The sequence below is a fragment of the Sturnira hondurensis genome, unplaced genomic scaffold (genome assembly GCF_014824575.4).
Source record: "Sturnira hondurensis isolate 20B ecotype Veracruz unplaced genomic scaffold, ASM1482457v3 Scaffold0009719, whole genome shotgun sequence".
Classification (NCBI taxonomy): Eukaryota; Metazoa; Chordata; class Mammalia; order Chiroptera; family Phyllostomidae; genus Sturnira; species Sturnira hondurensis.
In genome coordinates, this window is record NW_028082350.1 from 4,295,276 (window position 1) to 4,308,957 (window position 13,682).

The 13,682-nt window shown below is 42.3% G+C and overlaps 1 protein-coding gene across 1 annotated transcript; it reads right to left on the reverse strand.

Moving 5' to 3' along the window:
• Positions 1–7,220: 7,220 nt before the first annotated feature.
• Positions 7,221–10,191, reverse strand: LOC118994693 (60S ribosomal protein L35a-like). Its single transcript, XM_037057357.1, has 2 exons — positions 10,168–10,191; positions 7,221–7,587 (listed from the first exon to the last, which is right to left on the reverse strand). Exons 1-2 carry the CDS (start codon positions 10,189–10,191, stop codon positions 7,222–7,224), a joined length of 390 nt encoding a protein of 129 aa, XP_036913252.1. The 3' UTR covers position 7,221.
• Positions 10,192–13,682: the final 3,491 nt, after the last annotated feature.

Consider the following 13,682-nt stretch of genomic DNA (forward strand, 5'->3'; position numbering starts at 1 on the left):
CAAAGTGTTTTCTTGTAATTTATAAACATACAAAATGTGATCATAGTATACTAAAATGTTAATAGTGCTTATCTATGCATAGTATGATCACTCACTTTATATTTTTTGTATTTTTCTATATTTTGTGATTAAATATATTACTCAAGTAATTTAAAAAATCAAAACAGTTTTGACCTTAGTCTTTTATGTAACCTTAATTTTGGCATTGGTTGTCTTGACCTGAGGAAACAGAATATTAGAAAAAGGATGAACATGGGTATCACAGAGTAGCAATGACTAAGTATGGCAGACAATGATTTTGCAAAAATTACTACTGGTCTCATAAGATTCTCCAGGCCACTCATGGTAGGAAATCTAATGAAATAAGTACATTTAACATTAGAAAAATACAGCACCCTGACCACAATATAAATGGATAAAACTAGGAAAAAGAGATGCAACTTAGAATACTTACTGCTTAACAAGATTAAGAAAGGCAGAAAGAAAAGGAGTGTCGAATTATGTGCAATGTACCCTCTCTTTTCCTCCTTATTCAGAAATGGAAATGTAATGAACATGTGCCCCCCCCCATTTTTTTTGGCCATTGTTTGTTTAACCATCGTTTGTCCAATAGTGTGTTTAACTCCATAAGTACTTTGTTCTAGCCATTTTCCATGTGGATCAGAATAGTTGGAGATAGCATTCTAGGAGTGCCTAAACTTTTGAGAATAGAGATTGTTGAGAGAATAAGAGGAAAGAGAAAATAATGTTCTTCTCTTCTACAGACAAATAGTTTCCATTTGACACATACCTGTAAAGGTGGGAATGGGAACTTTAAGATCCAGTTATTTGGAGTAGTATGCATGGCATGTCTTTAGTGCAAACAGCACACTCGAATCCACAGAACATTATTTAGAACACATGTTAAAACACTTGAACACTTTCAAATCCATTCTTCAAAAAATATGCCTCCTATTTCTGGTTCTAATGATTCTTGTTTGTTTGATTTTTTGGCATTAGGTCCCGAAAGTCAAGACACTGATGAAGCTTTAGAGCAGACAGCAGAGGTTGCAATTTCTCCAGGAAGTTCAGGTATGTGGAAGAGTCAGAGCCCAGAAATGCAAAGTTGTATCTTTTGAAACAACTACAGGGACTTACATTTTAAAAAATTTGTTTGGAACCATATAATTTGCTGATAACACCCCTGAATTTTGGGTTTCAACACTTTATTTAGAGATTCTTTAAAGCTACATGTCCTTCCTTTTCAGTCTTAACATCAGCGGCCATTATTGCCATCAAGTAAAGCCTGAATCACTTAAGCTAATGTTAGATGTCTTACATCCTAGCAAAATGAGCAAAAACTAGACGTATGGTCAAGACACTTTGGGTTTATGGTGATGTGTGCAAAGCTGGGTTGCAAGTCAGTGCTTATCCAGGAGAAATCAAGCTGTATAAATGGGTGTTGAATTTCATGGTCAAACCCTAAAAATCCATTTAATCCTTGAAGTGCTCTCTAGTATTACATAATTGCTGGTAGTTTATAATAAAACTATACAATAGAGTGTTATTTTAGGAAAAATATAGATTATCCTTGTGATTTGGGGGTAAAGCAGATTTTCTTAAACAAAAAGCGAAAGCATAAATTTTATAGAGATCTATTATCCATATTCTACCTGCTTCCCTGGCCCTCAGAGAACTGGTTTTATAGTAGTAATATAATGGGGTACAAAGCATGGTTTCTCTGATAATAGAGGGAGACCTCCCCAATCCTGTCTTCAGGCAGGTTTGGGGGTGGGGTGCATACAGGGATGAGTGGGAAGTACAGTTATTAGGACGCATTACATGACAAAATGCAAGTTAATGCCTTTATGAAGGGAAGAGGGCTGCTGCCCAGAGAGAATTGTGTATGTGACTATAAGAGTGTACAGTGACTCATGACATAGCTGGGGGCAAGGGGAGCTCATATAGCACCTGCGAGAGAGGCAGGGGCAGATGACCACCCTGGATGTCCATGTGTTGTTGGGAATCTGTGCCCTAACTAAATATGGCAGCCAAAAGGAGGTAACATATATAGGGGAATTGGCAACAAGGGCACACAATAACACATCACAGAGGGGCCAGATATGAGATCACCTAGGAAGTTCCTGGCTGAGCATTTAAATGAGGGGGGCTGAAAGAGAAGTGGCAGTCCATCACAAGGTCTGGAGTGAGTGAGAGAGATGGGCTGGGAGGTCTGGAGTGAAAGAGGGAGAAGCCATGTGATCTGGAGTGGGAGAGAATGTCCTTCTGCTTCTCTTTGCTTCTCTGAGATAAAGGTTTGCATGAGGGTAACTTGTTTGGGCCAATGATCTTAAGGTGCTGCAGAAGGATATGGGGTCCAGCCTCTTGGTGGTCACAAACAAAAAGATTTGTACTGACCACACAGATATTATAAAGCAAAGCAATCAGGAAACTTATTAAGGAAAGTACACTTCCCAAGACATGGGAGCAAGCCATCTCTGGCCAGGAAATGACACTCTTTTACTGAACAGGCTTTATAGGGTTTTTACTTAATCTTCTATACATGCAGTTTCCCACAATTCTCATTGATTGCCCACTCAGGGAGGAAACCATAATGCTAATTATTATTTAGTGTCACAAGGTGACTCTCAGAAATCAGGATGCTGACTGATGACAGCGGCAGTGTATCAGGATTACCTATTCTATCTCCTGCCTCAAAGGAACAGACAGCTGCTATAAGTTCAATGATATGACTTATAAGCCAACCTAATCACAACCCTTTCAACAAAATTCCAGAAAGATTTTTTTCTTTTTGTTAATGGCAAAAATAAGATTCTGCCATTCATTGAGATCATATATACTATGCAAGTTTGGGGAACTTGTGACTATGGGGAGAAGATTGGGTTTTTGGAAATGTGGGTGGACAAAATGTGATGACTGGGCAGGATTAGCTGGTGTCTGGCTTTGTGGGCCAAACTGGGTTCTGTAGGGGAAGGAAATTGGGTGACGCATATATGGTGCCAAATCCAGAGTCTGCCATACGGGGCATGCTCTGTGGAGGATACTGTAGACTTTTTTGGCATTATTAATTCACCTTCTCCAAGGTAAGTGTTTCTCATTCATACAAATTTTAGAAACTTCATACATCTGTGCTCCTCCATACTGGCTGTCAAATACATAGAGCAGGTAGCCAGGACACAGAGGCAATGATGAACATTTGGAGGTCCCCCAGTGAATGGCAGGTTCTCAACGAGCTGGCATCCTCTAGCTCACTGTGTGGATCTCCACCCCATGCTTCCGGCTGGACCTATCTCTACAGAGCTCTGAACAGCCCATTACATTTCCACTAGGCTAATATGGCCAAGGGCATGGCCCAGATCTTCCATCAGGTCAATGAGCTCTCATCCTGTCAGCTATCTTACCAAAAATTGTCCCTGCTTCAGAGGGCTGTAGACAATAAAGGGGCCCTTACTGCAAGATGTACGGCAAGACACGGAGCCATGGTTCCATGACCTCTAGCAAGCTTCTCTGAGCTTCAGTTTATTCATTCATAGAGTAGGAGGCAAAGGTCGTGTATCATTTATCTATTGCAGTGTAACAAACCACTCCAAAGTATTAGTGGTTTAAAACAACATACATTATTCAGCTCACTTCCTTGGGGGCTGGCTTGGCTATATGTTTGCTTTGCATCTGTGGTCAGCTGGAAGGTCATCTCATGGTTGGATGATCTAAGATGTCCTCATTGACATGTCTGGTGGTTGGTGGCTGCTGGCTGGAGGAATGAGGTGCTACTGGGCCATGATACTCTCATCATACAGCAGGATAGCCTGGGATTTCTGACATGGTGGCTGGGATCTAAGTGTATCAAAAGAGAGCGACCTCTTGTACTTTTCAAGCTTCCACATGTGTGTCATGTGTGCCAACATCCCGATGGCCCAACTAAGTCATGTGGTCAAGGCTGGAGTCAGTGTGGGAGGACTAGATGGAGCAGAATAATTTGCAGGCATTTTTGCAATTTGCCACAATGTCCCTAGCAGAGATATTGGGAAAAGCAATGGGCAGTGACTAAGTAGTCATAAAAATAATAGCAGACAGTTATTTATAAGGAATGGGGGCTCAAAGCATGATAAATGAACAATTCTCATATTTATAGATGAGGTTCAGAGAAGTTCAATAACTTCTCCAGGGTCATACAGCCAATTAATGGAAGAGCTCAAATTTGCACCCAGGGCTGTCTGATTCCAAAGCTCCTGTTCACAGCTATCACCCGCTGCTGCCTTGCCAGAACATATTACTCAGTTTCCTCATTAACAGGGACTAACTGAAGTTTCAATCTAGGTTGAAAGCCCTGTTTCTCCCTTCTGACCTTTCCCCTTATCATTCTCAGACAACTAGTCTCCGACCTAATTTTTAGAAGCCAGCTGTTCAGTTTCTCATCTGTATCATGGAGTCAGGGCAGTACAGGTAGGCACAAACTAGAAACCACAGACTGTTTAAAAAAATCACCCACTCACACCAGCAAAGACCTAGTGGAGAATCTTGACTTCCATCATAGCCAGGCTGTAATGAGGCACCTCAGCTCCTTTCTGGGGGTTAAGTAGTTGGCGGTGGTGTCAGACAAGGCTGAGTGGGGAGCCAGAACATTGATCCCTGCCTAATACCAATGAAAGCAGCCTTCCACTCCCTGGTGTCAGTGGATCTTGGGGAGAGCCTCCACTCAGCAGTAAAGAGGTCTACCCTCTCTTCACTGGAGTGGTGTTGGAGGAGGCTTTCCCACCACACAGAGGCAGAGAGGCCTTTTCCCTACCCATGGCACCAGCGATGTCCCACGGAAGCACCAATGAAGCACTCACACTGTTACTAGCATAAAAGCAGGGGTTTCCAACCTGTGGCCCACAGGCTGCGTGAAGCCCAGGATGGCTGTGAACGGGGCCCAACACAAAATCATAAATTTGCTTAAAACATTATGAGACTTTTTTTGTGTGATTACATGTCACAATGTATGTAATGTGTGGCCCAGGGCAACTCTTCTTCCAGTGTGGCCCAGAGACGCCAAAAAGTTGGACGGCCCTGGCATAAAAGTTCTGGCCCTCTTTTGGCCCTAAGATAAAAATCAAGAGAGACAAAACAGATGCAAAAGGAGTGGTGGGAAAAACAAAGGGAGAGAGCGTGATGCAGCAAGGATCAAGGGAGTGTACACTAACAGAATAATGGATCCATGAAATGCTGCTGGGGTCTGGTTTATACAGGTCTCACTTCTCCAATACATGCTCAGAATAGATTTTTTAACTTAATAGTACCCTGCTGGGGAGAGGGGAGGGAATTTCAGGGGAAAAGGGGAAGGGTTTACAGGAACAAGTATAAAGGACACATGGGCAAAAACTAAGGGGGGGTAGAAATGGGAGGGAGGTGGGGAGCACTGGGGGGTGGTCTGGGATGGGAGTAAAAGACAGAAAACTGTACTTGAACAACAATTAAAATAAAAAAAATTAATCTCTGAAACCTTGAAAAAAATAGTTTCCCACTGGGAGCTGGTATGTGAACCCTCATGCAGGCATGAAGTTCTTTGCTTTTTAGGTTCCCATTTTTGCTCTCTGGTTCCTCCATGGACTGGTATCTACCACATAGCTACAGAAAAGAGCTCTTTACTTTCAAGAGATCTTTGCTAGCATCAGGAGGTGTAGGTGGATCAGCACCTGTGCATGCCAGAGCTCTGCTTTCCAGAAACCCTTTACATTCCTGGGCAAGTGTCTATCAGCGCATGGGCAGAGTGGTGCTCTGCTTCTGAGGAACCCTTGGCTTTGCCTGGCAGGTGTCAGCCAGTGCATGCCCAAAACAGAGGTCTGATTTCCAGGACCCTTTGTTTACCTTGCCCGCCCACCCCTGCCACCGCAGGTGTCCACCAGCACCTATGCAGAGAGGAGCTCTGCTTTGGGGAACTGTTTATTTTAACCAGCTCATGTCAACCAGTGAATTGGGAGAGGTGAACTCTTCTTTTCTGGAAACCTTAGCTTTTTTCAGTCAAGTGTCTGCTAGAGCATGCACAGCGCAGAGCTCTTGGATGGTACTTGAAGAGAAACTTGAACCTTATGTAGGAGAGGCTTAAAGTGGGGGGAGAAAAGTGAACAGCAGTCTTACTTAAGAGAGGCTCAGGCTTTCTCAGTACTGGCCCCTGCCATTTAGGTGCCACTGGATCCCTGATGGTGGAGCTGGAACTGAACCCACCTCTCCATCACTAAGGAGAACCTCACCACTTAGGGGTTAATAAAGACTAAATAGGGAACCTGAAAGTCTGCAATGCTCGAACAGTAATGAGATAGAACCTTCACCATTTGGGCAGTGCCAGAATGTTCAGCTAATATAGAGCGTTTAAATATGACTCAGAGTCATATTTAAACTTCATACCCCTTCATACCCCAAATGTCCAGTTTTCAATAAAAAATTATTCAGCATACCAAGAACCAGAAAAATCTCAAATGGAAAGAAAAAATACAATTAATAGGTGCCAACCCTGAGATGACAGAGGTATTGAAAATATCAGACAAAAGTTTTAAGGCAGCCATCATAAAATGCTCAAACAAGCAATTAAGAATATGCTTGAGCCCTGGCTGGTGTAGCTCAGTGGACTGAGCATGGTCTGTGAACCAGAGTCGCTGTTTTGATTCCCAGTCAGGGTACATGCCTAGGTTGCAGGTCAGGTCCCCAGTGGGGACCACATGAGAGGTAACCACACATTGATGTTTCTCTAATTCTCTTTCTCCTTCCCTTCCCCTCTTTCTAAAAATAAATAAATAAAATATTTTTTAAAAAAGAATATGCTTGAAACAAATAAGAGGTTGATGGGTGTAGCTATAGATAGGTAACATGAGGGATCCTTGTGGTAATGGATCTGTCCTGTATCTGGACTATAGCAGTATCAGTATCTCCTATTATAGTTCTGCAAAATGTTACCATTGGGGAAGTCTGGGTGCAGGATATATGGATTTCTTTGTATTGTTTCTTTTTTGTATCAACTTTTAAAAATAGATTTTATTTACTTATTTGAGAGGGGAGGGAGGGAGAAAAAGATGAGAAGCATAGATGAGAAAAGATGAGAAACATTCTTTATTTGGCTCCCCTTTGCATTTTGACCAAGGACTGAACCTGCAACCCAACCATGTCCCCCAACCTGGAATCATTCGCTTTGCCAGAGGGCCCCAACCAAGCCACACTGTCAGGGTTGTTATTTATTTCTCAGTAAGTTTAAATCTTGGAGGGGTACAGCATTACATGGATTCTGTGTCCAATGGCCTTAGCAGGAAGGTTGCTTTGGAATTTAGCATGAACCATGCCACTCCTTCCCTGAGCACAAGTTACCTTTCCCCAGATGACTCTGGTTTTGTTTGGTTTACCACCAGGAGTCACTGTGTTGTTCTTTGCTTTGTACACATAAGCACATCTCTTGCCTAGATAGAATTCAGTTTCATCTCGAGCATAAACACCTTCAATTTTAAGAAGAGCTGTGTGCTCCCTCTGGTTCTGGAGACCCCATTTATAGCCAGAAAAACTGGCCTTGGACCACAGCCTTCCAGATATTTGTTGTTGCAGAAGTCCTGATCCTGGCAGGCTCTACAGACTTCAAGATGGCAAAAAAGAAAAGTCTATATTGTTTCTTACAATTGCATGCAAAGTTACAACTATCTCAAAATAAAAAGTTTTATTTAAGAAAAAATGAGGCATCCCATCTATAGCAGGATCAATCATTCAGTATTTTTCCAGCCCCCTATTTTCCAGAAAGAAGCAACTCAGTGCAAAGAGAATTAAGATCTAGAAATATGAGATTAATATTCTTTGACCTTTGTCCTGTATTAATACTCAACTAGGGTTCCTGCCTACTCATATTACTGTAGGAGCTTCCATTTTTATTTATTTTATATTATTATTATTATTTGTTAATGCTTCCAAAGTGCTAATTCACTGAGTTTCCAAATTTCAGGATTGTTGAGAGAATTCCAGGTGATGTTGTGTATAAAGCACTCAGCATAGTACCAGGCATGTATAGGCAGTGCATTATATAGGCAGTGTTTCTAGAGAATCAGCCTACTTACTTCTGAGCTTGATCTCGAGCCCAACTACACTTCTCCACAAACTGCTTGGAGTCCACTGCTATCAATGCTCATGTTTAATCAAGAACAAAAATCTTAATAGTGAGTGCTATTTTAGGATATCATCCTATGCCTAGTACTGGCTGAGCATTTCAGCTTCTTTATCTCAATTACATGAAGTGACTAACAAAGTCTCACTGGGAAAAGGGTTGCCAGGTTCCTGCTTGGGCATCACCTTCCTCCTTGGCACTCGTACATCCCTCAGTGTGACACAGTGGGGCACCAGGGGAACGGGGCCTGGTGTGGGAACGGGGCTTCCTTTCTGGATGTAGGAGCTGCAGCCCTCAGCTCCTCAGCCCTGGTAGGACTGGAAGCTGAGACAGGAGACATATTTTCATCTGTCTTTGTTTTATGTATAACTGGAGTGGAATTGCTGGGTCACATGGTAACTGTTTCATTATTGAGTGCTTACTGCTAGAGAAAGTGGCTATACCATTTTATATTCCAGTCAGTATATGAGGTTTCAAATTTCTCCACATCCTTGCCAAGACAGTTACCTGTCTTATTGATTATAGTCATCCTAAAAAATGTGAAGTGCTTTTGATTGTGGTTTTGATTTGTTTCTTCCCTGATAGCTAATGATGGTTGGCATCTATTTATGAGCATGATGGCAATTTCTCTATTTTCTTTGTAGAACTGTCTATTTAGCTTATTTGTCCATTGAATTTTGTAATTGAATTATAATAATTCTTTTTATATTCAAGGTATAAGTTCTTTGTCAAGTATAAAATTTGTCAAATTTTTCTACATTGCTCTCTTTTTCATTTTTTGATAATGTCCTTTGAATGACAAAAAAATTAATTTTCGTGATTTCTAACAGGCATATCAGAATCTTACTAGTCAGTAATTAGACTTTATGTCCCATCCTCATCAATATTTTGATTCTATGAATTAAAATCCAAATGGGAAAGGAATATGGAAAGATTTTAATTAGTACCTATTAAGGTGTGCTATAGATGAAGAAGAGTTCATTGGAGATCAATGTCATTCTGCCATTTACATCCTCTAGTGGTCTCCCACCCCTGTGTCTGTGGTTAAAGTTTAGTCTTCTCAATGTGACTATGGGTTGAGGCATCTCTGATTTTATCCTGTCTTCTTTCTCACTACTCCCCTTGTATTTCCATCCCCACTACCACTCCCTGAAATACCGCAGCCTTCAGATCTTCTTGTAATGTGCTTACTATTCCACCCCCTTTCCATTTGCTGAATCCCATTTGTCTTTTCGGATCCTCTGTGAAATCTTACACTTTCTTGCTCTGCTGTTCCTGCTTCATACATTCCCTGCCATTGTCCCAGACATTGTCCCTGCTTTCGTGCATCGTACATTCATCACAACTTTCTGCTACAAGGAACTGGACCTGAACTTGAGTTTACAGTCCTTACGGCTCTTTATTGAAGGCAAAATTTTCAAAATTCACACACAAAAAGAGCAAACCAGATTCTCTTGCTCACAACTTGGTCCTCATTGCCTACAGGGTATTTACTGAATGAATGATTACTGAAGTTAATTGAAAAATCCCAAGGTCAGTGGGTTTCTTTGATTCTTATTCATAGCTTTGTTGCCTATGTTAGAATACCATGAATATTACGGTGGCCAGTGCCACGGGCTGTGAAAGAATTCATAAAGAGAAGAAAGTGCAGAGAATAAAGTTTTTATTCACTCTCCAAGAGAGGGGAAGGGCTTGGTGTAAAGAGATACACCAACAACAAAATGTAGGTCCTTTAAGTTTTTCTTAGGTAATCGGGGTGGTTGTAGAGCAGGATGTTTCCACTGGTCTTTCACAGGCTGCAGCTTGTTTTGATGTTATCTTTGGTGCAGGGCCCAGGTGTTGCGGCCAGGCACATCTGGTTTGTAAGTTCTTGGAACCTTCATGCCTTCAGGGTGCTTCCAGAAATTTTCTAGTCCTGAGGATAGAGGTTCATAAAGCAAAAGTCAGTCAAGTTATCTCTGGCAAAGAGGGCCTAAGAGGGCCAAAGAGGGAGATTTTGTCCTGTTAAGCAGTAATTCCCCTCTGCCTTTATAGCATAAAAGTCCAGCTCTTACCAAAAACTGCTCAGGTTGTAACATGTTTGAAATATTTTCCTGAGGGCAGGAATTCTTGCTCAAGTTCTTTCCCCCTAATGAACAGAAATGACTGGCTGCAGCCTTTCCAGTAGAACTGATGGTGAGGGGACATAATTAGTTTGGTACATTCAGCCACACAGAATACAACAGGCCAACCTTGATGGTATTGTGTCATCAGTGCTAAAAACACTCACCATAATCCATTAGCTGGACCACAGGGAACTTTAAATAGGCCTGGCTTCCCACATCACTGCTTATGCTAGTCAGTGCTTTTATACATTTGATCCACAGACACAAACACAAAGATTTTCTGTGTAAATCTTTTTTCTGAGATTTATACAGAAAAACAAGAACAAAATTTTACTACAAACTATAGATAAGACAAAAGGGTACAGGGAGGTAAAAAAAAAACAAAGAGGAAAAAGTTAACTGTAGATAGAGAGGGCTAGGGGGTCCCAACTGCTCCAGGCCGAAAGGGAACTGGCCAAGCACCTATATCTAAATATAGATATATATTTATATCTATATTTAAATATATATCTATATTTGGTGGTGAGGCCTCTGATCACTGGGATTGGACAACAACATCATACCACCCAGCTTGGAAGAGAACAGCAGGGCAGGGCTGCAACTGGGTTGTTGTATCTCTGGGCACTTGGTTTGTTTCCAGGTGGCAGAGGTCAGGGCTAGAACTCTGTCACACATATAAATAGGGTCCAAATGCTGTCCAGCCTGGGAGGAAAGTAGACACTGGCTTTTTCTGGAGGAAGCCGTTCTTTCAGGCCATTTGCCTGTTAGACCCCAAAGAAGTGGATCCCGACCTGGAGAAAAAAGACTAGGTTGATGGCCCAAAGGTTTTCTGTACAACCAAATCCTAGAGAAGTGATAGGGGAGCCCTAGTGGCAAAGTTCTCCATCACTGTACCACTGCAGAAGCATAGGCAGGGTAGCTGGGGGTGGAGACCTGGACCCTACTAGAGGCTGCCTTGCTGGCAATGGAGCTGGGCCCTCTAGTGGAAGAGAGCTCTGCTTGGGCATACCCTCAAAGATGAGACATCAGGTGGGTGCAGTAGTATGTCCAAACACATGGGTGTTCTTAGTGCTGGGACCTCTAATCACCATTGGGGTAATCTGGCAAGGGCGTAATCTAGCAAGCTCATGCATTCTGGCTCAAGCTTTTCTCATAGAAGTGATTGATGCTGGGAATCCCACTTGTTTCCACTGTAGTGCTGAGGTCTCCAATGGTACAGTTAAGATCTGGTCTAGGGGCTCTGCTCCCAAAGTCCACAGGTGCTGCTGAAACCCCCAAACTGAAGTGGAGGGAGTATGTGTTTTTTAATGTTGAGCAGTGATGCCATCTGATGGCTCAGCATTGATCACAGCACTGTGTTTCTCAGCTGCTGCTAGGGCACCTGGCAGAATAAAGCTGTGTTGTTGTTGTTTTTTATCTGGGCATGGAATAGCCCATGGTGAGCCATAAAGAATAAGCTTAAATAAACCCTGGCTGGCGCAGCTCAGTGGATTGAGTGCCAGACTGTGAAGCAAAGGGTCATTGGTTCAATTCCCAGTCAGGGCACATGTCTGGGTTGCATGCCCCAGTCCCCAGTAGGGGGTGCATGAGAGGCAACCACACATGGACTTTTCTCTCCCTCTCTTTCTCCCTCCCTTCCCCTCTCTCTAAAAATAAATAAATAAAATCTTTTTTTAAAAAAGAGTAAAGTTTAAATCAGTTCAAGCAGAGATGGCTACAGAGCTGACCTCCCAAGGATCTCAAACTTCATTATAATCTAGTCTCTATGTTATATGTCTTACCTACCCGTGCCATGACTAGTGACAATCACCATGCCAATGACAAGAAGGGATCATAAAATGACAAAAAAGATGTGCAACCCTGATTCTTGAGAAAACCACCACCACTTTCATGGAAAGATCAATAAGATATTTCCTCCTTATTAGCCTAGAACACTCCTCCATTTCTCACATCCTATATATGACAAGCAAAAGGAGAAGATAGTTTGGCTTATGTGCCTTCCACCACCACCCCCACCTTATTCCAATTCCCTCTATTGTCCTCTCCCATTTCTTCAGAATTGAGGCAATATCTATCCCCAGGGTTTTCAACTCAGTCAGTCACAACTGTGTTTCCCACCTCAAGAACCCCACCCCTGACTCCATCACAGGCCTCACACCCATAGGGACCAGCCCAGACACCCTTACCTCAGCTAATGCACATGCCAATTTTGTGACTGGCATCAGAACAATAGGCTTTGCCATTGTCTCACCAGTTTGGTCATGATTTAGCTTTGGGAAGGATCTACAACCTCCTTTTGGCAAGTAGTGGTAGTATCTGTATCCCCACCAACCAACACTCCATTCTTTTTTTTAAAAAAAGATTTTATTTATTTATTTTTAGAGATAGGGGAAGGGACAGAAAAAGAGAGGGAAAGAAACATCCATGCACCAGAGGCATACTGATCAGCTGCCTCCTGCCTGCCCCCCACTGGGAACCCAGCCTACAATCCAAGCACAGACCCTAACTGGGAACCAAACCAGTGACCTTTTGGTTTGTAGGCTAGCACTCAATCTACTGAACCACACCAGCCAGGGCTATGCTCCAATTCTTTAGGAAGCTAGAAGAAGATCTGAAACCCCAACTCTAGGTTATGAGTAACCAGGCCTTGATCCCAGCAAACTTCCTGCTAGAATGCATCCTCCAAAACTGGAAGTCATTCAGGTACCACCTCACTTGACAAAAACCAAAACAAAACACCAGATTAAAGAGAAGGCAGTGGTTGAAAAACCAAATGCTCCTTAGTAAAACAGAAGACTGACAGAAAAATAGGCCTAAACTATGCATACCAAGTATCTTTCTCAAGACATGTAGGAAAAAGAAAGAAAAGACAAGGTTTGGAGAAGATTCAAAATGGTGGAGGAGTAAGTTGAAGCTACACTAACCACCTCGCAGGACCAATCTGGAATTACAATTTTTTAAAATATATTTTATTGATTATACCATTACAGTTGTTCTATTCCCCCCCTTCATTCCCCTCCACCCACACCCTCCCTCCCCCACCATTCTCCCCCCCCTTAGTTTATGACCACCTGTCTCAGGTTCTTTAGATTCTATATTTCCCCCACTATTCTCGCCCTCCCCCCTATCTATTTTCTACCTACCATCTATGCTATTTTCTGTGCCTTCTCCCCCCTTCTCCCCCTCCCACCCCCCTGTTTCTAACCCTCCATGTGTTCTTCATTTCTATGGTTCCACTCCTGATCTAGCTGTCCTCTTGGTTTGCTTTTGTTTTAGGTGTGGTTGTTAATAACTGTGTGTTTGCTGTCCTTTCACTGTTCATATTTTTCATCTTCTTTTTCTTATATAAGTCCCTTTAGTATTTCATATAATAAGGGCGTGGTGATGATGAACTCCTAGAACTTGACATTTTCTGAGAAGCACTTTATCTGTCCTTCCATTCTAAATGAAAGTTTTGCTGGATA

What these genes read in the sequence shown, in the direction of transcription:
- LOC118994693 (XM_037057357.1), bottom strand. Translation starts at nt 10,191, where the DNA reads ATGTTACAACCTGAGCAGTTTTTG. An exon ending in TACAACCTGAGCAGTTTTTG is followed by an intron (nt 7,588 to 10,167) that starts GTAAGAGCTGGA and finishes TGAAGTCTGTAG; the next exon opens with AGCCTGCCAGGATCAGGACT.